The following is a 23,681-nucleotide window of genomic DNA, read 5'->3' on the forward strand; positions in this document are numbered from 1 at the left end:
CTTTAAGTGCACCTCTTTATTTTGTGTTTTATATCTTACAAATTCAGAAAGAGGATTAAAAAAGAGTTTTTAAATCTGTGTTCATTCATAATATTGTGACCAGGGCCACTGGGAACTGGTGTATCTCATTTTGGTTTCTATGGGGCCAACTATAATTGAATATGGCAAACACAATTGCAATTTAAGTCTCAGTATGTACGTGTATGTGTGTGTGTATCTCAGCAATACATTTTATATATTTAATTGGACATATATATTTATATATACACTGTCCCAAAAGTTCCATGCATCAAATGAGCTGCTGGTGCAAGACTTGATTATAGGAATCTTCTGCCTATGCTGTGGATTAGTATTTCAACACTTAGATGCAATCCCAAAACCCTAAAGAAGAATAATGATGATGATAATGATAATAAAAATAACAACATCAAAATAGTTGCTAATGCAGAGGACTTCCGTTTGCAACGCCAAGGCGCTCGGAGGCAAGTTGCTTCGGCTCTGCTCTCCTTTCTACCACAGCGCAACCCATTCAAAGGTCTCCCCAGAATTGGGTGATCGTAAGGGTACTCGAACCGCGTGAGTTTCAAGGCGAGGGTCTGTCGGGGGCTCGAGAGTCCTATTCCCCTTTGTCTGAAAGGGCCAGGAGCGAGGGACTCAAGGAGAGCCGCAAGACAGCCGGCGCTGCGGTGTGCATGTCTTAGGACATCAGTCTTGGTGCAACCTATTGATTACAAGAAGATTTATCCCGAATGGGTCTGAAGGGATAAGACTGCAAGAGACAATTTGCGGTTGGCTTTCTCTCATTTGGAGGTCGCGGAGACCCTTTCTTTCCAGTCCTTCGGTACGAGATATGGAAGATATGACATTTGTGTTCCATTGAACATCGAGGGGACTACGTTTACGGGAGAGTTGTACCAAAGGTAATTTGTGGGAACATTAAATTCAATAACTTTCTGCAAATAAAAGCGGCCGCAAATAAAAGTGAAGGTGATTTGCTTTTACTACTGAAAGTTAAGACAAGATAAAAAGAATAGTGTAATAAACTGTTCTGATTAGTACTCCCAGCGTGGGCCGTTGGATACACGGATCAGCTGTGAGACATTTACTTGTCTTTACGGAGTCAGCTGTCTGTAAGAAACTACAGCTGTTAAGATTTGAAGAGACCGAGCTAGACTCGAAGTAATTGGGACGGGACTGACAGAACCTAAGCTGCATTGGCGGATTTTCTATAAGAAACATTTTAGCTCCCTAAACCAACAGCAACAGCAATAATAGCAACAATATAACAACAAAGTAACAAAGAAGCCATCTTCCTTGGCGAACATTAAATGGAAACAAGGGGTGCTAAGAGCAAGAAAGAAATTATGAGTGGAGGACAAACAAATGTGAGAAGGAATTCGGTGGAATGGCTTGGGAAACATTCAGATATATCATCCATTATATTGGAGGAATTGCGAGAATTTGCTAAATTGCTGTTGCTGTGTGCCTTCAAATTTGTTTCTGATTTATGGCAACTTAAATTGTAGCTGAAAACACTACTGTTTTTTTCAAGGTGAGAAGAACCTACTCCTTATCCCTTGTTACTGCAGATCCTCTTAATCTCTCCCTCTATTTCTGAATTTAACCAGCAAGTACACCCCTTTCCTTAGGGTTTTCCCATCTGCTGGGCCAAACCAGTAATCTATAGGGCTTACAATGTCACTGAGTCCAGGTAAGAAGTATAATTGGGGCCCCTCTCTAATTTTAGCACCAAACATTATAATCACCTTCTGAGACATTGAGATATTAACACTTATTTTTAGTGTATTGTTTGTTCACTCTCCAGGCAGATGCCTGGGACTCAGAGATTTTGTCCCCTATTCCTCCTTCCAGCCTTAACTGTTATAAATGGTGCTTCTGTTACATGTTTGCAGTTTGTGGGACAAAAGCTGCACCTGCACTGCAGAAATAATTCCACAGCTGAATTCTTTCGAATTCTGAGGATTTTAAATTTATGAGAATATTTAACCTTCTCTGTCGTAGAGCTCTAGTGCCACAACAAAGTATGATTCCCAGGATTCCAAAGGACAGGGCCATGGCAGTTAAAGTGCTGTCAAACTGCATTAATTCTGCAGTGCAGATGCAGCCAAGGCAGTTATCAGTTCTTTCTAGCCAGCATTCCTAACAGCTTCCTTTAAGAAGTTGAGATTCTGCAGTGGTACTGCAGTTTCTGGATGTCCACCCTCTCAGTTTTCTATCCTGCCCATCATTCTTTGAGATACAGCCTGATCTGAGAGCAGCTGCTGCAATGCATGGCTAACTGCTTTAATTTATTCCATAGATCTGCATTTAATTAGGACAGCCATTCACCTCTTATTTTCTCCTCATCAACACCACCCTGGACATTTCCTCTGTGAAGCCAGTAAATAATCTCTTTGCCATTCCCCCCATAATCAGACTTGCCCAGAGTAAAAGGAGAGGATAGAGAAGCCCACAGCGAAAGAGAATTATTTAGAAATGCAAAATTGATATTTGAATTGGCATTGAAGCTGAAAGATTTTTCAAAAGTGTCCACTATATAATTTCATCAAGTCTGACAAGTTAAAAATTAAAATGCACACATGGTAGTTGTAGCACTCTTCTGACCACTAGTTCCTGTGACTTTAATCCTTGACAGATTGTGAAACAGGATGAGGTACAGTAAGGCTCCATCAATGGAGTGAAAGGTACTTGCCCTCCCTCAGCTTCCAAACTGAAATTTCAACCACAGCCTTCCACTCTGAACACACCTATTCTCTTCCCAGTAGAAAGTGGGAAGACAGGATACAAAGGAGAGTCCAGCCCTGTTCTTCTAACAAGGTGAGGGACCTTGTTCTTCCCTACTTCCACACCACTTTTACAAACTCAGCCTTCTGGGTGCTATATTTATTTACTCTACAGTAGATTGTTGTCCACCAGTTTCAAACTGAAATCATGTTTATTCTTTTGATTAAAAGTAGACTAGAAAAACATAATGGTGTTACTACAACAGAGACAAGTAATGTCCCAATAGAAGGATCATGCAGTGTGAATGTTTACCAGTATAGTTACACTTGAGTGTTGGATGCCACATTCAATGGTGTGGGTTGCATCATTGTACAATGAATCATGCAGACTGCATCACACTGATGCATACTCCTGCTGTGTGAGAGTTATAAGGCAAAGGTGTCCTAGGAGATGCACTTATGCAATGTGTGACAAAGTACAAATGTGCATAATAGTTAGAGCGACAGAACTCTGCTTGGCCAAACATAATCAGGATATAACACTGGTGCAATGCCCTAAAAAGTGAAACAGATAGTACATGCAAGAATGGTACAAGGGAAATATCCTGTACTTATATCAGTGCAAGTCACTAGCACAGTTCTAGTCATATTCTTCTCCTTGAGGTGAAAGACAAAATGTTGTCCTCTCCCACATTCAGAAACTAACTGGACTGCTAGTTTAACACAAGCAACAGAACACTTCAAGCAGGAGGATTACTTAGAGAACACAGGAAGGTTTTGTAGTGTGTATTGCTCCATCATCCAACTGAGGTAAATATCTGGAAACTTCATTGCAAATAGCTGAGAGTATTGAGCTTATTGCATGATATTTAAATCAGTTTACCTCAATCCAGTTTAACCCTTAATTCAGGCAGCATCCTGATATTATTGTAAGGTTTTTGGCTCCAATTTTGCCACTCGAATACATCCTGTGTCCTTTCCCACTTCCAGAGCTGTTTCCCGCAGCTCTTTTTTGATCCATGAGTTTTCCAGCTTGAAAAAGAAATGGCTGCCAGAGCCCTCCTGGAAGTGGAGATGGGCCTGAGATGTATTCAGGTGGCAAAATTGTAGCCTAAAACCTTGTGATAATATCAGGATGCCACCTAAATTAAGGGTTAAACCGGATTGAGGTAAACAGATTTAAATATCCATATGATGAGCTCCATTGTCTCCTCTGCCCTCCAGCATGTGCTGTCTGAGCTGGATGACGCCTTCTATTTAATGGTAGGGCTGGCCTTGTACTACAGGTATTAACAGAAAGTGTGTTCTGGTCCTGGAACAGTTTCCCTTTGTATAAGCTCCTCCATGGGGGTGGGGTGGGGTGTCTTTGTGTTTCATGGAATTGTTGGGCAGAGAGGAGACCTACTTGGACCAGGATGCAGCCATTTGCAGGCTGACCAAGGGGACAGTTTGGGCAACCTCTCTGTTTTTGCTCTGGTCAGCATGATCAAGATCAATCATGCTAGATAGCCCCCTCTATTTGAATATTTTTATCAATAATAATAATAATAATAATAGTTTTATTTATATTGCCCCGCTTCTCCCTTCAGATTGAGGTGGGTTTGCAACCTGATAAAACCATAAATACAATCATAAAATGCAATACCGTAAAATACAATACTTAAAATACAATCACAATCCAGGAACAGTAAAAATTCAAAACATGCTACAGTGGTCAATTACAGGGAATCAATCTGACAGATAACATGGTGTCTTAATCAGGATCAGGAGGGTATGCCCACCGGAAGAGCTCCGTCTTGATAGCCCTCCTGAAAGTGTCCAAGACGGTAGTTAGATGGATCTCTTCCGGCAGGCTATTCCACAATTTAGGGACAACAGCAGTGAAAGTTCTTTGAGAGGTTATACACAATCTGGTGGCTTGTATTTCCAGAAAGTTTTTTCCTGAAACTCTCAAAGTGCGGGGTGGATTGTGTAGGAAGAGGCGTTCCCGCAAGTAACTCAGGCTCAAGCCATGTAGGGCTTTAAAGGTAATAACCAACACCTTGTACTGTGCCCGGAAGCTAATTGGTAGCCAGTGAAGTGATTTTAGTACCGGTGTAATGTGGTCAAATCTAGATGTATTAGTGACCAGTCTGGCTGCCATATTTTGAACTAATTGAAGCTTCCGAACTTGGTACAAGGGTAGCCCCATGTAGAGCGCATTGCACAAATCAAGACGAGAGGTTACCAGTGTGTGTACCACGGCTTCAAGGTCCCTCTGTTCCAGACAGGGATGCAGCTTGCGTATCAACCAAAGTTGATAACAGGCACTCCTGGATGTCGCATCAATATGCGATGACAGCTGTAATGACGAATTCAGGAGTACCCCCAAGCTGCGGACTTTGTCCTTTAGGGGGAGTGTGACCCCATCCAGGACAGGTGGACAAATTTCCCTTCCCGGTCCAGGGGAACCTATCGCTAGCACCTCCGTTTTCTCTGGATTCATCTTGAGTTTGTTTTCCCTCATCCAGCCCATTACTGACTTAAGGCAGGCATTCAGAGGAGAGATACCATCCTCCGTTACTGCAACAGTAGGAGACATAGAGAAATGGATTTGAGTGTCATCTGCATATTGATAACACCACACCCCATGTCTCCAGATGATCTCTCCCAGCGGCTTCATGTAGATATTAAACAGCATGGGGGACAGGATGGTGCCTTGAGGAACGCCAGATGTCAGCTCTCTTACTGAAGAGCTACTGTCCCCCAGAACCACCATCTGGGACCTGCCCAAGAGGTAGGAACGGAGCAACTGGAGTGCAGTGCCCCCGATACCTAACTCCCTCAGGCGATCCAAAAGGATACCATGGTAGATGGTAATGAAAGCCGCTGAGATGTCCAAAAGCACCAGCAGGGCCACACTACCCCTGTCAGTGCTCAGACGGAGATCATCAACCAAGGCGACCATGGCTGTCTCGACTCCGTATCCCACCCTAAAGCCAGTTTGAAATGAATCTAGATAATTGGCTTCATTCAAGACAGCTTGGAGTTGCAAGGCAACTGCCCTCTCGATCACCTTGCCCAAGAATGGTAAAAGGGAGACCGGTCTGTAGTTATTTCAAATTAAGGGATCAAGGTTTTTTTCAGAAGTGGTTTAACCACTGCTTGTTTGAGTTTTTCTGGAAATTTACCCTCCCTGAAGGATGCATTAATTATATGTTGTAATAATTTTTTTATTGCATCACCTCCTTGAACAGTCAACCATGAAGGGCAAGGGTCAAGGGGGCAAGTAGTCTTCTTTACACTGCCAAGAAGCTTGTCCACTTCATCGGTATTTACAAATTCAAATTGATCCAGTTTAATATAGTCTGCGGAGTCACTGGATACCTCTCTTATTGTTTCTGTTACAATACCCGTGTCCAGATCAGTCCTTATCTGAGTGATTTTGTCTGCAAAAAAGTCATTGAAAGCATCACAGCAGGCTTTTGTTGGTTCTAAAAGAGGGTTCTGGGTGGGAGGTAATTGAGTCAATTCTCTCACCACCCTGAACAGCTCTGCCGGGCGAGACTGAGCAGACGCAATACGCACAGCATAGAACAAGTTCTTTGCTGTGTCTATTGCCACTCCATAGGCCTTCAAATAGGCACTATGGTGTGTCTTGTCAGGTAATGACTGATGCTTCCGCCAGTAGTGCTCTAGTCGTTGTGCAGATCATATTCCGAAGATCTTGCATGTACCATGGTTTCCTATTTGGAGCGGACTAGAAAGGACGCTTGGGAGCGATAGAGTCTATAGCTCTGGTAAGATTGTTATCCCAGATATCAACCAGGGCTTCGACTGAATCGCCATCATTCCCAACCATATAACCCTCTAGAGCCTCTTGGAACCTTTTGGGTTCCATCAGCTTTCGAGGGTGGGCCATTCTAATAGGCCCTCCACCCCCGAGGGGGGTCTGGGTAGTAACCTTCAGTCCCACTTTGACCAGAAAATGGTCCATCCATGACAGAGCAGTGGTGGATATGACCTCTGCCCACGGATATTCCCAGTCCGTACTAAAGACCACATCGAGTGAATTACTCACATGATGTGTAGGGCTCGAGACTAATTGGGACAGGCCCATGGCTGTCATGGAAGTCATGAACTCCCGAGCTGCACCTGTCAGATTTGATAAGCCAGCCTCGAAGGGGATGTTGAGGTCCCCCAGGACCAGAAGCCTGGGAGACTCCAACACCAGCTCCAAGACCAGTTGTGTCAGCTCGGCCAGGGAGTCTGTTAGGCCACGGGGTGGATGATAGACCAACAGAATCCCCAGACTGTCCCTAGCCTTCAGGACCAAGTAAATACACTCGATATGGTCTGTTTTCCAAATAGGTTTTCTGGTCTAAGTGAAGGAGCATTTATGGACCAAGGCTACTCCCCCCCCCCTCGCCTACTGGAACTCTTTGACATCTCTGGTAAGTAACATTTTTGAGATACATAGCAGAGATAGTAGGAGTGGAGTGATCTAGAGACAAGAAAGGTGTTCCCACACAATGATAACTTTTACTGTACTTGTTCTTCATTTTTATGATGTCAAATGGTAATGGCAGCCACAATCAATTCAATTTCTTTAAAAAATATTAAAAAAATAATTCCTAGAGAGCCAGCTGATGGCAACACTAACAAATCATACAGCTAACTAGGTATTGTTGAAATGCTCAGACAAAGTCAATAGTTCATCAGGGAAAGGAATCTGAAAATGAAAATCATCCTTGCTTGACAGAGGCACTGAATTTGGGTTGAGGAGAATTCATTTGCTTTGTATTTTAATGTGTACTTTATTTGCACTTTCACACCCATAAACAAACTGAAACTAGTCATTATTAAGGGGTCACACAAGAATTGAAGGAAAAGTCGTGCCAAAAAATAAGCTTACAATTTTTTTTGGTATTTTGCCCTTATTGAAATTTTTTTTAAAATCTGTTCTGTTAGGGACATTATGTGCAAAAACTCTGTATATTAGATAAAATTACACATAGAAATGCATGTTTTTGAGGAAATGTGCATGTAAGTCCATACAAATTTTCATACATCATTTCTTTTCTTTCTTTTTTAAAAATCAAGTTTAAGATGAGCAAAAATTAAGACTGGAAAAATGAGAAACTCCCACACCAGGGCAGCACCCAGATGTGATGGATAATAACTACCATAATTTCCCAGCTTGGGGAGTCATGGGAGTTATAATTCTGAAGTAATGCTTATTAATTTCTAAGAGAAATTAGTCTTCATTCAACTATGAATTTTCTTCCTGAAAAAGCAATGCTGTCATCTGTGCTATATGCTCAAATGACAAAAATCAGCATTCAAAGAAAAAGGAAGTTGTTGTTCACAGAAATTCAGCCATCAAGAGTACAGAACAGATAGACTGCTTTGGCATGCTTGTTAAGGATCCCTATTTCCTTTAAGGAATTGTGTGGATGATGGTGGGGAAAATGAAAAGATGGGCAGTAGGAAATAGGATTTTGTTCTGTGACTTTCAAAGACATGAATCCACTGTCTGCTATCCCAATGTGGCTTCTGTATGCTCAGTTGGATCTAGTTAGGGCAAGGCTGCTGAAAAGGTTATGAACCTCAAGAGCAAACATAAGTCATAGTGCCAAGGATCTAGAAAGGTTCTCAAGCATCATCAAGTCTAGTCAATTTCCTTCCTTCCTTCCTTCCTTCCTTCCTTCCTTCCTTGGGACATTACACGGGCACTAGCAAAATTCATTGGGAGTTACAGAAGAATGATGTCCTTTTAAAAAACCCTTTAGGCACTGTAGTGGACTGTCATCCTAGTAGTAAATGTTTGCTAAGTGTTTGCAGCTGGATCAAGAATCATGGGCACTTTTCCCATGAGGATTTTATTTATTAATTCCACAGCGCCATCAAGTGTGCGAGGCAATCTGGAGAGAGCTCAGCTTGAGTGGAGATCCTTTTCCCAGCAATGCCTATGTTAACAGAAGAAGAGAGAGGGTTTTTTTTTTGTTTGCTTTCTTTTTACTGTTATCTTCTGCTTGAATAACCTTTGGCCAGCACCACTGCCAGCCTGAGTCTGTTGAAAGCTTCCCTCTGCTAATTGTGAAAGTGCTGGCACTTATAATCCATGCAAATTTAATTTTACAATCAATTAGCAGTTCTTTCTGGCATGGAAATGGACAATGCTTTCTTTTTTAAAACTACGAAACCTCAAGAGAACAGATATATTCTTTTAAAGCTAAATGTGCAACCAAACTCACACAACATGCTAGAAAAAGAGGAAGCTGGCAAGGGTGAACTATAGAGATCACCATGTTATGAGCCCACTCTTGTATAAAACATACCAGAAAAGTAGAGTTTAGAATTTATGATGGGTATATGTGTGTCAGACTGAGGGCATTGCCACTCCAAACAGGAATTCTTCCCATTAAAATGCAAATTTCCTACAGGACTTCCATTTCAAAAATTGCAGAAAGTGAGATTTTGAAAACTGTTTACATTTAGAAGTTTGTCACATATGAGGCTAAGTGCCTAAATCCAGTGCAAAAACGGGATTTAAATCTAGGAAAATGCCTGCAAAAGTGGGATCGTTTTGACAATCATGAGGGGCATACAGCATTAAAGCAAAATTAAAAAACAGCTAATTTTGTCCACTTTCTGTGAGGTTTATTTTCTTGTTAATGCTCAATGCCTACGACGTCATATGAAAACAATCCCACTTTTGTGGGATTTTTTTCACTTTGTGTATGTGTTCATACACAACATTGTGTGAAAATGATCCTGCAGGATTTCACTATTTTAAATCCTGTTTCTGCATGGTAAAAACTCAGTGTCATAAATTCCCTAGACCGCTTTTATCTGCTCTGTTTGCATTCCCTTGGGAACTTTGACTGTCCCTTTTCTTTAGATGTCTAAAGTGTATTTCTAAATGTTCAAATGAAGTTTTAAGTTACTGTAATGCTAGCAATATGGAGAATGAAGGAAAATTTCATTGTAAAGGGAGGTATTCTCATTTGGGTTAGGGTTGCCATAACCAGGTTGCAACCGGGTTTTTCCTGCCCGGTCACGGCACGGGTGCCGCCAAAAACCGGGAAAAGCCCGGTTGCAGCGGGGTTGCTAGGCAACCCTGGGGCCTCGCTGCCCTCCTCCTCCTCCACCGCGCATGGCCGCGCGGAGGAAAAGGAGGGCAGCGAGGCCTGGGGCGGAGGAGGCTGCAGGGAGGCGGCACGTCTTGGGCGCAGCCGCGCCAACCTCCCCGCCTCCCTGCAGACTCCTCGCCTCCTTCCTGGTCCCTGCGGGGGCCAGGAACGAGGCGAGGCCGCGGCGATCGCCGCCGGCCTGCTCCCCTCCTTCCTGGTCCCTGCGGGGGCCAGGGACGAGGCGAGGCCCCAATCCTGGCCTCCGATCGTGGCGAGGCCCGGGGCCCAGGCGGGGAGGGAAAGCCTCCTTAAGTGGAGGCTTTCCCTCGCCGCTTGGCCTCCGCTCCCCGCCACGATCGTGAGGGAAAATTTTGTCCTACATTTTCCCCGGTTTGGAGGTCCGACGCTATGGCAACCCTAATTTGGGTGTGCAATATTCTCATTTTGACCCTTCTTTGTAGCTCCTAAATATGAGTCCTTTCCAAACTGCTGGCATGTGTGTTAAGTATTAAAAGCCAGCAGGTGACTGCAACACAGTTTCTAGAAAAGCAAATGTAGCAATATTGGACATAATGAAAAATAACCTCTAAAATATATATTATTTTAATATCTTTATTAAGCCAACCAAAAGAACACAAATATCTTCAAAAATTAGTGCTACCACAAATAATAACGTTCTGTGTGTATCTATCTAGAAACAAGCCTTTTTGAATTCAGTATACCTTACTCCCAGGTCACAGTGTGTATGATAACACCCTAACAAACCCATCCTACTCGTGTATGTAGTTGGGGAAGGAGGTGTGGTAGTGTAAATGGCAATCATAAACTAAGCCAGTCTGCACAAATCATAGCTAAAGGGGGGGGGACTTTTTGCTTCTTGTCACCTCATTTTTTTAACCCATTGGTATCTCCTTTTTAAATGTTTCCTCTCTCATTGGTCTCAAAAGTGTCAGGACAGACATTAAACTAAGATATATTCTCCATGATTCAATTGTGATTAAGATGACAGGATTTCCTCAGTGAAATGTGTTCCAGAAAACAGACTTGCAAATTAAGCCCATGTTTAATGTCCAACGACTCAGTCACAAACAATGCACATTAAATGCGACAACAGGTAGGTGAGGAAAATCACTTGCTACAAAAAGAGGCATATTTCCCTTCTTGAGAGAGCACCTTTAAGCACATACTAGTTTCCCTCACTGTATGCCAGTTTTAGGGGTTGGGAGTGGTGTCAAGGAAATGAGAAGACTTTGGATCCCATGAATCTAGTGTGTTCCTTAATTTGTCTTGACATTCCCCTTTTTGTGTTATATGGGAATTGTCAGAATAAGGTTAGGAAGAATAGCAGCATCATTCATAAGCAGCTTCATTCATTCAGAATAAGGCCTGAAGTTCAACCAAGGCCTTCTACTCATCTGGACCACACTGTACTTCACAGGCTTCACTTCTTCTTACTGACAATTTTACTGGTTCTGGAAGTTGTTATACACATTCTTCCAGCTTTAAGAGGAAGATGAGATTTTTCAACTAGGACAGTAGACAGAGAGGATAACTGCAGGCCAGGTGGCTAACTCAGTCAGGGAGGCCAAGGGCCTGAATCTGCAGGACCTGAGCTGAGTGGTTGAGGACAAGGGGTCTTGGAGATGTCTCATCCACAGGTTTGCCATGAGTCAAAGTTGGCTTGAGGGTGGTTAACAACAAACACCTTGCTCTAGAGCAGTGACTCCCAAACCCTGGTCCTCTGGGTGTTTTGGACTTCATCTCCCAGAAGGCTCAGCTATCTTGGCCAATGGTCTGGGAGTCAAAGTCCAAAACACCTGGTGGGCCAAAATTTGGGAGTTAATGCTTCTAGACGAGGAAAAACAAGTCATATTTTTTAAAAAATGAGAATATTAAGTAAAGGGGGCCTTGAAAATCCAGATGGATTGACCCCAGGATTTCACAGGTGGACTTTTCTGATTCCACAGTATTCAGCCCCACTGCATCTTCTGCTGGCACAATTGGCAGCTTCAGAACTCATGTCTAGTTTACTGATGGATTTCAAGATCATGGCATTGTAATCCTTATTACTATCAAAGGCCTCATTTCAAACCATTTTGCAAATCAGTTTGAAAATGACCCTGGTTCGCACTTGAATCAAATTGCTGATTTGGAGATGGGGGCCATGCACTAGACCCATTTAACTTGTGTCTTTTTAACGCTGATTTTTTCAGTGTCTTTTTGGATAAATTGATTCCATGCAAGTGTGAACCAGATGCGGATTGGAAATGATTTGAAGAATCAATTTGAAGAATTGAATTGATGAATTGATGCAGTGTGAGTGTGAATGAAATGTGGATCGGAATTGATTTACTATGCCGTGATAAGGGGTTGCTGGGTGTGGAAGCGGAAATTAACCACCTGCATCCACCCAACCTTCGACTCTCATATGGAAGTACGCGAATGCAATTGCATTGATGGACAGAGAAAAAAAATCCAGTGAAAACACTTCAAATTGAACTGATTAATTTGCCAATGTGAACTTCAGGTGGGTTATTTTGAGAGACTCCTGCAGGAAACAGTTTAAATCAAATCTATTCATTCATCAATGTGAACCACAAGTGGAGTTTTTTATTTTATTTTACAGCAAGAAAATGTGATTGAGGCAAATGTAGTGTGTTGCAGAACCGATCCATCAATTCGGATTGCAAAGTAATTTATTTGTAAGTGGGAATGAAGCCAAAGTAGCAAAGTAGCAAATTAGCAAAGTAGCAAAATAGCAATGGCTGGAACAATTATTTTGTCAGAGTTCCAATTGTTCAAGGAAGACACAGACAGACATACATCTGTACAGGTGGAAAAAGAGATACATTGCATCCAATTATTCTTCAGTGATCTTGCAGTGATCTTGCAGAGAAGCATTTAATTGCTCTCTAGTTATTTTAGCAACTGGATTCTTGTTTAAATTTGCTGTTGTACTTATAATTACTACTACTACCTCTACCATTATAACCAAAGCTTTAGCTAATATACAACCACCAATTACATTAAATGCAAGTATAAATTAACTTCAGTTTTTTAATAGCATATTGGATAATGCCTTACTTTGGCTTATTTTTGTAATTCAAACTCAGATTGTTTAGAAGTTCATTTCTATTTTCTAGGAATGTATTCTGCATGACCAAGCATTCAACTCTACCACCTTTGTGCATGCTCAGATGTTGACTGCAGCAACCCTTTATTTTTCTGAAGGATATGAAGATGTCTCATTTGCAATGCCTATGCATGTGGTATGGTATTTTAACCCAGCCAGCCAGCCACAATTACTCTTTGCAATAGGAATGTATCAATCTGAAAGGCTAGGGGCAGGGGAGAATGGCATATTACATCTGTTCCAGTCCTATTATTCATTTTGGTAATGCACATATGCAGAAATTTTGAACATCATTCAGAAATGTGCACAACAGAGCACTCCTATTTGAATGTATAATCTTAGCTCTATAACTAGGTGAACAAATTACAAATTATTATAGGCCCACTCATTCATTACTAGCTAGAATCCAGAGCTAGGAAAAACTGACTTTTTGAACTACAACAATCCAGAATCTCAAAACTGTCAGGGATGATGGGAGTTGTAGCTCTTCACCTCTGGCTCGAACTCACCACCTTGTTACGCACCGGCGCTGACCAGTTTTGGCCAGTGGTTAAAGCTTTGCTCTAAAGCTGCAGAATTACAGAGAATAGGCTGAAGACCCTGACAAACTCTCCAAGCCTTCTCACTCTTGCTTCCATAGAAGTCTTCACACTTCTTCAGGATCCAGCTGGCTCTTGTATCTTCACTCAAGACACCAGACAACTCAGTAGTCTTATATAAAAGATCTACTTTATTCTACTATATACAGCTCCACGACTACCCACAAAATACATTGGGATTCATAGCCATTATTATAGTCATTGGAAAACACCACCCACTCTTGTCAGTTTCCACCCAGTGGGCGTGTACATCCATTTTCATTGGTTCTCTTGGTTCATCCCACAATTAATGATTTCATCATTTCACCTTGTCCACTTTAACTATTCTCAGGTGTGTTCAATTATCCACTTTGCATTTCTGTCCTTGGCATTTAGGACTTGCTAATTCCATTACCATTTACACCTGTGTGGCTCCTAATTGCTTTTGCTGAGTCATCCTGACTCTCACATACATGTTTTATTTCTTTCACTGTATATCCCATGTTGCATTTTCCTTAACAAAAACTAGCACAGCCACTAGGATGGCCAATGGTAGCTGTAAATGCAATTGCCAAAAGGAATTTTTCCCAATTCTGGGCATCAATCTCACTCAGATTTGTGTTTTGACATGCAGAGAAGAACATATATGCTAAGGGATTCTTCTCTTTTTCTGTTCCCCTCCTCCCCCAAGCAGAAGGAGGCATTTTGCAATTTTCCACCCCTCCCAAGAAGTTGTTCCGATGGTGTAACATGAAAACAGAACTAGTTTCCCTTCCCTGAACTGGAGACATTTACAAAAAAAATCAAATGACAAATGGAAACTGAGAGAAACAATAGACTGGGAGAGATATTGTACGCTGGGAGAGACAATTCTACACACATCTAGGTTATATAAATTTGAAACTGTGTAAGAATGAATAGGTACAGTTATCTGTGTAGGTATAGATAACTTTCTGTATCTGTAAAGGTCCTTCACTTGACAGTGAAGGAGAAGCAAGAGACATAACTCTTTATTGATTCCTAAGGTATCCATTGCAACTCTTGGTTGAGATTTTTTTTTTTTAAAAAGAAACCCTCATCATATACAGGAGGAAAATTAAACAATAAGGTAAGTTGGTTATTCATTATTGTTTGTTTGTTTGTTCCAATAATTTTTCAGATATTTAGGGACATTGCTTTAGGAGGACATTGTATTTAAGAAAATGAAAGGAACCTTTGTACCTCCCTGATAAATTATTCTCATAGTATTTAAAATTCTTAGGTCAGTGAACACTTGCCTTAAGCACTAGGTATCTCTTAGAAATTATAAGGCCAGCCATGCATCTTTGATACTGGTGGTGTGGGGACCTCCTCACACATTTATCTTCTAGCTGTTCAGTTTGAGATTTAAGTATAAAGTTATAAAAAAATGTCTTGAGTGAAACTGAAAATACAATTGGCAATCTGGTATTTAGTGATAAGAGAAAGGAGACTATGGGTCAGGGTCTTTCACCTTGAGAGAGAGAGAGAGAGAGAGAGAGAGAGAGAGTCAACTGGTTTTGTGTCTCTTTTACCCATCATTTTGTACCCCCAAGGCATGGTCTCCATTTCACCACCCTCTTCCACACGCTCTCTCTCTTGCCATTGGAGCAAGGCTGGAGGACAGATGGGCTCCCTGGGAAGAATAACTAGCTACAGAAAGTTGGTGGTATGGGTTAGAGGGAGTACATGACTCCCTTGTGACAACAGCTTCATTGGCTGCCAATCTGTTCCCAAGTTCATTTCCAAGGGAACTATAAAGTGAACTACAAAGCCCAGATCCAGGCTATCTGAAGGATCATATCTTCCCACATCAGCCTAGGATCTTTGAGGATGTGCCTCTCTCCATCCCATCACCCTCACAGACATATTTAGTGGGAACATAAGAAAGAATTTACTCCATGACTGCATCTGGGTTCAGGAACTCCCTTCCTAGTAAGCCTAGGGTGGTGACTAAGGTTGCCAGAGTGAAAACTGGAGTGTGTTCTTGTACATGGTTGTACAAACAAGGGGATATTAGCCCGTGTTGTTTTCAAATAAGAAGCTGCATTAATCTCTTGCAGCATAAAAAAGAGGAAGGAAGGGGGATGAAAAGAAGAAGAAATGTGGCAGCACCTTTCAAACCAAATGGTTTTTATTTTTGCATAAGCTTGTTACCTGGTTATATGATACATAACATCTGCAGAAATTTCCAGCCACTGAAGGTACAGGAGCTATCACCAGTTTTCACTCTGGCAACTCTTTGTACCTTTTTATTCCAGGTGACTGGAAAACAGGATGGATTCCGATAGGGCCCGTCTATACAGTGCCTTAACTGCCTTGAGAACAAACTAAAGTCTTTATTTTGGAAACTCCATTCTAAGACAGGAAAGTTGCTGAGAAAGCTATTCAAACCTAGCTACATCTCTGGGAGAAGAGAGAGGGTGAGATAAGGAGTGGCAACATCCCAAAGAGTACCAGTTGACATCTGAGAGAGGTCAGGATACTAGACAGAGAGGGAGATCACTACAGATCTCTCAGACTGTCTGACCCTCTTACTACTGCCCACTCTAAGGCATTGCTCTTTCAGTGCAGAACATTGTTGCACTTCCAAAAACACAACACCAATACTAACTGAGGGGGACTCCAAGTTTAGGTGAATAAGAAGATTTTTATTTAGAAATGCACAAGAGTGAAATTAAAGACTCAATAGCATTTCAGATAGACATGCCACTCAGACTTAACTGAGCTGGAGGTATGAAAATTAGATAGTGGAGTTTTAGGGATATAGAGGGGATCCTTACGCGGGGATCCGTTCCGGACCCCTCTGCGTAAGGCGAATTCCGCCTATGCTCAAGCTCCATTGGAAACAATGGGGCTCGTGCACGGCGGCGCGGTGGTGCGCGGGGTGCAATGGGCGCGTGCGCCCATTCAATTGAATGGGACCCACCGCACCTTCCACCCCGCGTGCGCCCCGCGGCTTGAGCACATAAGCTCAAGTCCGTGTAAAGTGCGCCCGCTGTATTTATCTGCCCTGGAAAGATGACCATGGAAAGTGGGATATGGTTCAGATGGGGGTCTGAAGACAACACAGCAAGTAATCTCCATGCACGCAGTGCAGACTGGGTGCCAACTGAGTGTGAAGAGGCTAGGTTTGGGACCAATATATATATCTGAGAAATTAACAATTTGTAAGCTGCTCTGATAGCCTTTTGGCTGAAGAGCGGTGTATAAGTTGTTGTTGTTGTTGTTGTTATTATTATTATTATTATTATTATTATTCTGCAACAAAGACCTGATGGTCTCCCCAGAAATTAACAATGGGATTCTGGAATAGCTGATGGCTTTAACTTTGGAATAACAAAAACAGTGATTGGATTTAAGACAATTCCAGGGTAGATGGATAGGGACATTGACTGGGAACAAGGCAGGGGGTAGGTAGGAAGCATTGCCTTATCCCCTTCACCTTTTGTTTCTAGTGCAAGAGGATATTTGGAGAGCCTGGGAGGAGGAAGGAGTGATCAGCAAATCCATATAGCCTTTATCTTAGTATTACCTATGTCTTTCCATGTCTTTGGGTCTCCATGTCCTTCCCATGGCAAATTCATGTGGTGTTCCAAAGGTCTTTGTGGCATCTTAAGAACATGCCTGGCCATAGATATGGAAAGATGGAGACCCCAAATATAATATGGGTTATGTTGGGTATGCTAACATCTCTGTATCTGATGGAACTGCATACACACATATCATAGTTTCAGTTGAATTCTGCTTCCATGTATATGTCAGAGACAGAAAATGACACTGGAAGATCTGATCATGTCATCTCACATGAGTATTCATGGAAGTATCTCCTTTGGGCTCTATAGAGGGAAGTTTCTCAGTAGGTTTCTATAGTTTTTTGGGTTTTTTGGGCTGTTCAGGCTGTTTCTGTCTCTTCTCACTTCTCTCCATAAACGTGAAAAAATTCCTCAGAGCCCTTCTTTTTGGCAGTGATATGACTATTCAGTACAGAGATGGTGATTATGATCTTTGTTATTTCTGACCTTGTTCGAAGACATTCTTTACACATGCTAATGGTTTTAAGTGGTTGATTTCTTAGAAATCTGGGGCAAGGATAGGAAATAGCAACCAGTCTTATTGTTTTCCTCACTCAGCTATTTTTAAAACGTAAGGTATAAACATATCTGGAATATGAAGCAATTAGCAAAATGTTGTTAAATTCTTCTCAAATTAAACTGAAATGAAATTATCATCCATCCTTACAGGGTGCTCCAATGGAGCTCATTAAAGATTTGTTTGAAATAATAATATTAATATTTAAAATAATAATAAAATAATAACTATTTTTTAAAAATAATAATCAGAAATTTGATAATAGTGGACATGGACAACTTGTTTCTCTTTCAACTGAGTAAGGGAGGAGAAATTTTTTTGCTTGGGTGCTTAAAGGTCTTAGGATTGTCTGAAATGAAAAGTGATTTAGCAGCAGTTGTATAACTGTTCAGTGGTAGACACAAGTGCACAGTGACAGGGATTTCCCAAAGGGTAAGCATTTGGAAACCATGGAGTTAGGCAGTCACAGAAAGTATGAGGGTTACTTTCGATTAAAATGAAATTATTTACTCATATATTCCTGCACTCTTAGGTCCTCTGGGAAGAATCTACTGCAGCTGAAGAAGACCAGGTTGGCTGTGGTTTCCCAGAGGACCTTTTCATCAGCCGCTTCAAAAGTATGGAATGACCTGCCAGAGGAGATCCGTCAGACTACCGTCCTTGACGCCTTTAAGATGGCAGTCAAGACAGATCTCTTCTGGCAAGCCTTCCCCGACTGACCTCCCATCAAAAAGATAACACCAGTCTGCCCACAGCTATTGTCATCATCTGCCTAATGTTAACTAATAATTAATAATTAATAATTAATTTTAATCTAAATCTGTTATTGAGTGTTTTTGCAATTGTAATGCATGTGTTTTTTTTATATTTATGTGGGTGGAGGGTTGGGGTCTGTGATGTTTCATGACATTGCATTTTTATTCTTTATTGTAACCCACCTCCATCCATAGTGAGAGATGGGTTAAAATTATTATTATTATCATTATTATTATCATTATTATTATTACTATTATTATTACTATTATTATTACACAGGAGGCACAGGAAGAAAACTATTTAATTTGAAGAGACACCAGGAAGGGAAACATCAACCAAGCAGTATTCAATGCAAAGAATTCGCTTCTATCATAGGATAATTCTTCAGGGGAAAATAAATACGAAAAGAATATGAGGTCCTATGGTATTGTCCTGGCTTTCAGCCTTATCTCTTTGGTCACTGAAGCTCGTGGTAATGTTTTTATTAACCTCATATTTTTCCTACCTCTGTTTTCCATTTTCTGCTTTCATTTCCTTTACTGTTTTGTATACATTTTTGCATCTGTCTCCCTGGATGTCACAAAGGCCTTGCAGGTTTGTCTAGTGTATAAAAGCCCATTGTGTCACATTCTAATGTTACATTAAGAAATGAGAATCAAAGTGGGGCTATCCAGATAGGAGATGGTTAGGTGGTTATATGTGCATTCCATGAGACACAGTAGGCTGCAGTCTTGGAAAGCCCTGTGAGGAGAGAAAAGTTTGGGCCAGACAGGGAGATTTAGGGTGTACCTACACTGTAGAAATAATGCAGTTTGACAATACTTAAAGTGCTGTTGCTCCATCCTATGGAACCTTGGGATTTTTAGTTTTACACGGTCTTTAGCCTTTTCTACCAAAGAATGTGAATGCCCCACAAAACTACAAATCCCAAGATTTTGTTGGATGGAAACATGGTTAAAGTTGTGTCAAACTGCATTTAGATTCACTGTAAACTTATCTATACAGACTCTGGTGCCCTAAAGGTTTAGTTTCTATCATGTAAATTTTTGTTGTGTAAATAAATGCTTTAAATGAGAGAAAGATAAAGTACCAATGTCCTATATGGACAGTAAAGACTGGGAAATCAGTCAGTTTCACTTTCTTTTGAGTTTGAACCTTTTAAATCTGAAATGCCTTTTATTCTTAGAGTGCAGATTGTGAATGTTTGTAAATTCTTATAGGAACAAATTTAAGCAACCCCCCCCCCCGGTTGCTTTGCACTTGACAAATTCAACACATGCAGCTGTCCCTAGCATGGAAAAGTCGGGATTGTGTTTTCCTTCCATATATGTGTTAAGAAAGAAGGGCATCTCCAGAAAAAAGAAGTGGCAATGAACCATAATTCAGTGCTAACATGATTGAATTTACAGAGCTCAAGCCTAGGCTTTTAACAGTGAAGCAGTCAAAGCCTTAGAGCTGGATGTCATATTTGACTTCTCCCACATTTGATTTTTTTTTATGGAATATTTTTCTATTGCAAATATATAGAATTGAATTTTGATACGTTCTTTTTTTTTTTAAACTAGTTGAAATGTAATTTATGGAGATTACTCATGATTGTTCAAAGTGTCTGGTATTGTTTTTCAGAGAGTTGGCTAAGTACAGCTGCTTTATTCTAAGGAAGGACCAGTCAGTGCCAGAATTTAAGGCCCTGCTGGTTCTCAAAAGAGCGATAGACTTGCCATCTCTCTGTTTTGGCATTTTTGCAGCAAGGAAGTGGACAGTGTAGTTCTCCAGAACCTACCAATGCTGAGTTCTGGAGTACTGTATTGTACTGTGCTGTACATGGAGTCTCTATTTAGGGGTTTGTCTAAGTGCAGAGTAGTTTGAAATGGAGCCCATGAGGTGAAATCCTATACCACACTATACACATTCAGTGTAAGCAGAAATTACACTGAAGTTACTGGGATGAAGCATTGTGAGTGGTGGCAGAAAGAGCTTCTTTCTCATGCCATTTTCTTGCCTGCAGTAAACATCTTCTTCCCAGGAAGTCTTGCATGAAAACATGGGTTCCAGAAAGGGAGCCTTTATTGGGGCCCAAGTCCTACTGAACATAGTGGGACTTGTTTTGAGTAAATATGCAAATAGTTACACAGTAAGACTACAATTCAATGTACTTATACTTAGGAGAAAGTCGCATTGACCTTGATGGTGTTTACATCCTATTAAATGTTTTGGCCGGTGCTGGAAAATTGTTTTTTTAAATTACAGCTCACAGAATCCAGTGGCCACATTGGCTTGTGGATTCTGGGAGCTGTAGTGGAAAATGTACTTTTTCTAAACATTGCTCTGGGCTGCTAGTAGTTTATAGATGGGTGGGTGAGTGTGATGTGAACATGATAGAATGCATATGCCTGTGTACACATAGGAGCAATGTGAGCATAAGACAAATTTCAGAGATTTCTTTGAACAACTGGGGAAATGGAAAAATCTTTGTGCAAAACCACAGGCTTCTTCTTTAGGCAAAGATGTGTACACATATCAGTGGAGGAAACAGCCAAAGTTACTAAAGACTTCCTCCCAACCATTCTCAGAACTATGACCATAAGAAGGAGGCAAATACATATATTCTTTAACTTTATATTATAACAAGCAAGGAATTAATTACTCATTAATCTTTAATTTCTTGTCTCTTATTACTTTTCTTCCTCCTCCTCACTCCTGGACAGGAGCCAGTGAAAATCTTTAGGAATATTTTGTTTCCTTTTCAGAAAGTCCACTGATGCAAACTTTGAACTGTTCCACTGATTATGAGTCATCTACAGCATGCACCTGGTTTGAACGACAGGAGGCAAGGAGCCTTGTCAACATGACCCTTTTCCATAGCGACACTTATCTGTGAGTCCCTGAATTCTTATCCATTGGACACTAACATGAAAAAAATGGTCAAGATGTAGGACTGGACTTGCCATCTGACTAGGGTTGCCATAACCCTCCTGCCGGCGGGACATTCCCAGTTTTTCGCCACTAGGGGGCGTCCCTGCACGGTTTCCTCCTTGACTCCCGGCCGGCGTGTTGCCAATCTGGTGACTTTCACACCAAAATGGGTACTTTTCAGAGCCTTTGGTGTGATTTTGGTGGTTGGTTTTAATGGTAATTTTGAGAGTTGAAATAAGTTCCAATTATTTTTATTCAATTAGGGCTATGTTTTATTGCCATATTAACATTACAGGGACTTTCCAGGGATTTTGACTGAATATTTGGTGAGATATGGGGGGGATTTGGTGAATTTTGGCCAAACTTTTGGGGAATTATCTTCAAGGCTTGTTGGCAACAGGAGGTTGCCAGACTCAGGAAGAGGAGCTCCTCCTCTGTTTGGTCCCCAAGGCAGCAGACGGGAGAGGGCCATTTCCTTTGGCACCGAGGCGAGGAAGAGGAGGAGGAAGAGGAGGAGGAGGAGGAGGTGCGTGGCCATTTTCAATATTTATTTTGCCCCTGTGTATTTTTTCTAACTTTGACTGCCAGGGCTCAAATGCTCAGGAATTCTGGTGTCTGTGAGGCATTTGGCCTTCTCTGTCAGAGAGCTCTGGTGCCACAATAAACTACAATTCCCAGGATTCCATAGCACTGAGCCCTGGCAGTCAAAGCAGTGTGTTTTGGACACAGATATCCTCCTTTTGTGAGTTAATGAATGAATCCAGTCCCTAGCCTTTCTATCTCTCTCACACACTGCAGGAGTAATAACCCACTTTGAGACTGCTTTAACTCAATGGTAGAGAATCCTGGGAATGCTAGTGTTTGGGAGACATTCAGACTTCTCTGTCAGAGATGGCTCTGAGGCCACAATAGACTACAATTCCCAGGATTCCCCAGCACTGAGCAGTCTCAAACTGGACCATTTCCTCAGTGTGGATGCACCTGGTGAGGAATTCTGGGTACTGCAACTACGTTTGGAGGGTTATGTGACTCCCTGTCAGAGATACCTCTGGGGCCACAGTGTACTACAATTCCCAGCATTCCCCAGCACTAACCCAGGACAGTTAAGTCACTCTCAAACTGGATTATTTCCTCAGTGTGGATGCAGTTTTGGTGAGGAACTCTGGGCATTTCAGTCCAGCTATGTTTTATTTCTGCAATGTATTTTGGACCAGAGACAAGGTGACCAGACATCCTCCTCCTTTTCCAGGACATGTCCTCTTCTGTCAAATTACAAAATGTCCTCCATTTTGATCATGCCTAAGAAACATGCATTTATATTAACATTTTTAAAAAATCATCAAATTTTTTCGTGTGTCCTCCATTTATTAAAACTGTGTCCTACATTTGAAAATGTTGTCCTACATTTGTTCTACATTTGTCCCGGGTTGGAGGTCCTGACTTATGGCAACCCTACATCTGACAGGATGTGGCAGTCAGCAGATGTTAAGGAACAGTTGTTGTTGTCATTGTGTGCCTTCAGGTAATTTCCAAACTATGGTGACCCTAATGTGAACCTCTCATGGGTTTTCTTGGCAAGTTTCTTCAGAGTGGAGTTGCTATTGCCATCCTTTGATGCTGAGGGAGTCACCCAGTGGGTTTACATGGCCAAGCTAGGATTCAAACCCTGGTCTTCAATGCTGAAACCATTACACCACATGGCTGTCAGGTTGTTAAGGTGTTGATGATGCCTCGCACCTTCTAAGCTAGCCTGCTGCCCTCAAGTACAGTGGAGGACACTGCCCCATTGTCATTACTGAAATAAGAATCAACTTCCAATCTAACCATCTTCTGTCTAAGAAAAGGGGAAAGGCGACATCTTGTCCTTTGCCTCAAGGAGCAAAATATATAGAGCTGGCCTGCAGAGATTGTTGGCCTAATGGAAAGGATATTTGGGAAATTCTGCATTTCATCACAAACTGATATGCATTTTCTGGACTATTGTACAAGTTAGAGCATAACTATCCATTGACTTTCACACCTATCTTATGTTCCAGTCACTTCTTGGCTCAAAAAGAAGTAGTATTAATCCATGTTTAAAATATTCAGATGTTTAGGAGAAAGAAAATGCTTTAAAAAAAAGAATGTAAACATTTGAAAGGTTAGTCATATTAGTTTTTTGCTACAAAAGTGTTCAGGAGAAGCCCTTTTCTCACTCCCACCACCATCACAAGCTCGATTGATAAGGTGATGAGAGAGGACATTCTCGGCAGCTGGCCCTAAACTCTGGAATTTCCCTCTGTGTTGTCCTTTCATTGGCAGCTAAACCCTTTTTATCTAGATAGGCTTT

General features: G+C 41.4%; 1 protein-coding gene across 1 annotated transcript in view; it reads left to right on the forward strand.

Moving 5' to 3' along the window:
* The first annotated feature begins 18,847 nt into the window (after positions 1 to 18,847).
* The window catches only part of CSF2RB (colony stimulating factor 2 receptor subunit beta), a 29,684-nt gene continuing 24,850 nt past the window's right edge, over positions 18,848 to 23,681 (forward strand). Inside the window, exons 1-2 of the mRNA XM_089526612.1 lie at positions 18,848 to 18,908; positions 21,187 to 21,313. Of these exons, the coding sequence (XP_089382738.1) occupies positions 18,848 to 18,908; positions 21,187 to 21,313 (188 nt within the window). The remainder of the gene's footprint in view (positions 18,909 to 21,186; positions 21,314 to 23,681) is intronic.

The sequence above is a fragment of the Sceloporus occidentalis genome, unplaced genomic scaffold (genome assembly GCF_023333645.1).
Source record: "Sceloporus occidentalis isolate IW3139 unplaced genomic scaffold, rSceOcc1.0.p SCAF_5, whole genome shotgun sequence".
In the NCBI taxonomy this organism is placed as follows: Eukaryota; Metazoa; Chordata; class Lepidosauria; order Squamata; family Phrynosomatidae; genus Sceloporus; species Sceloporus occidentalis.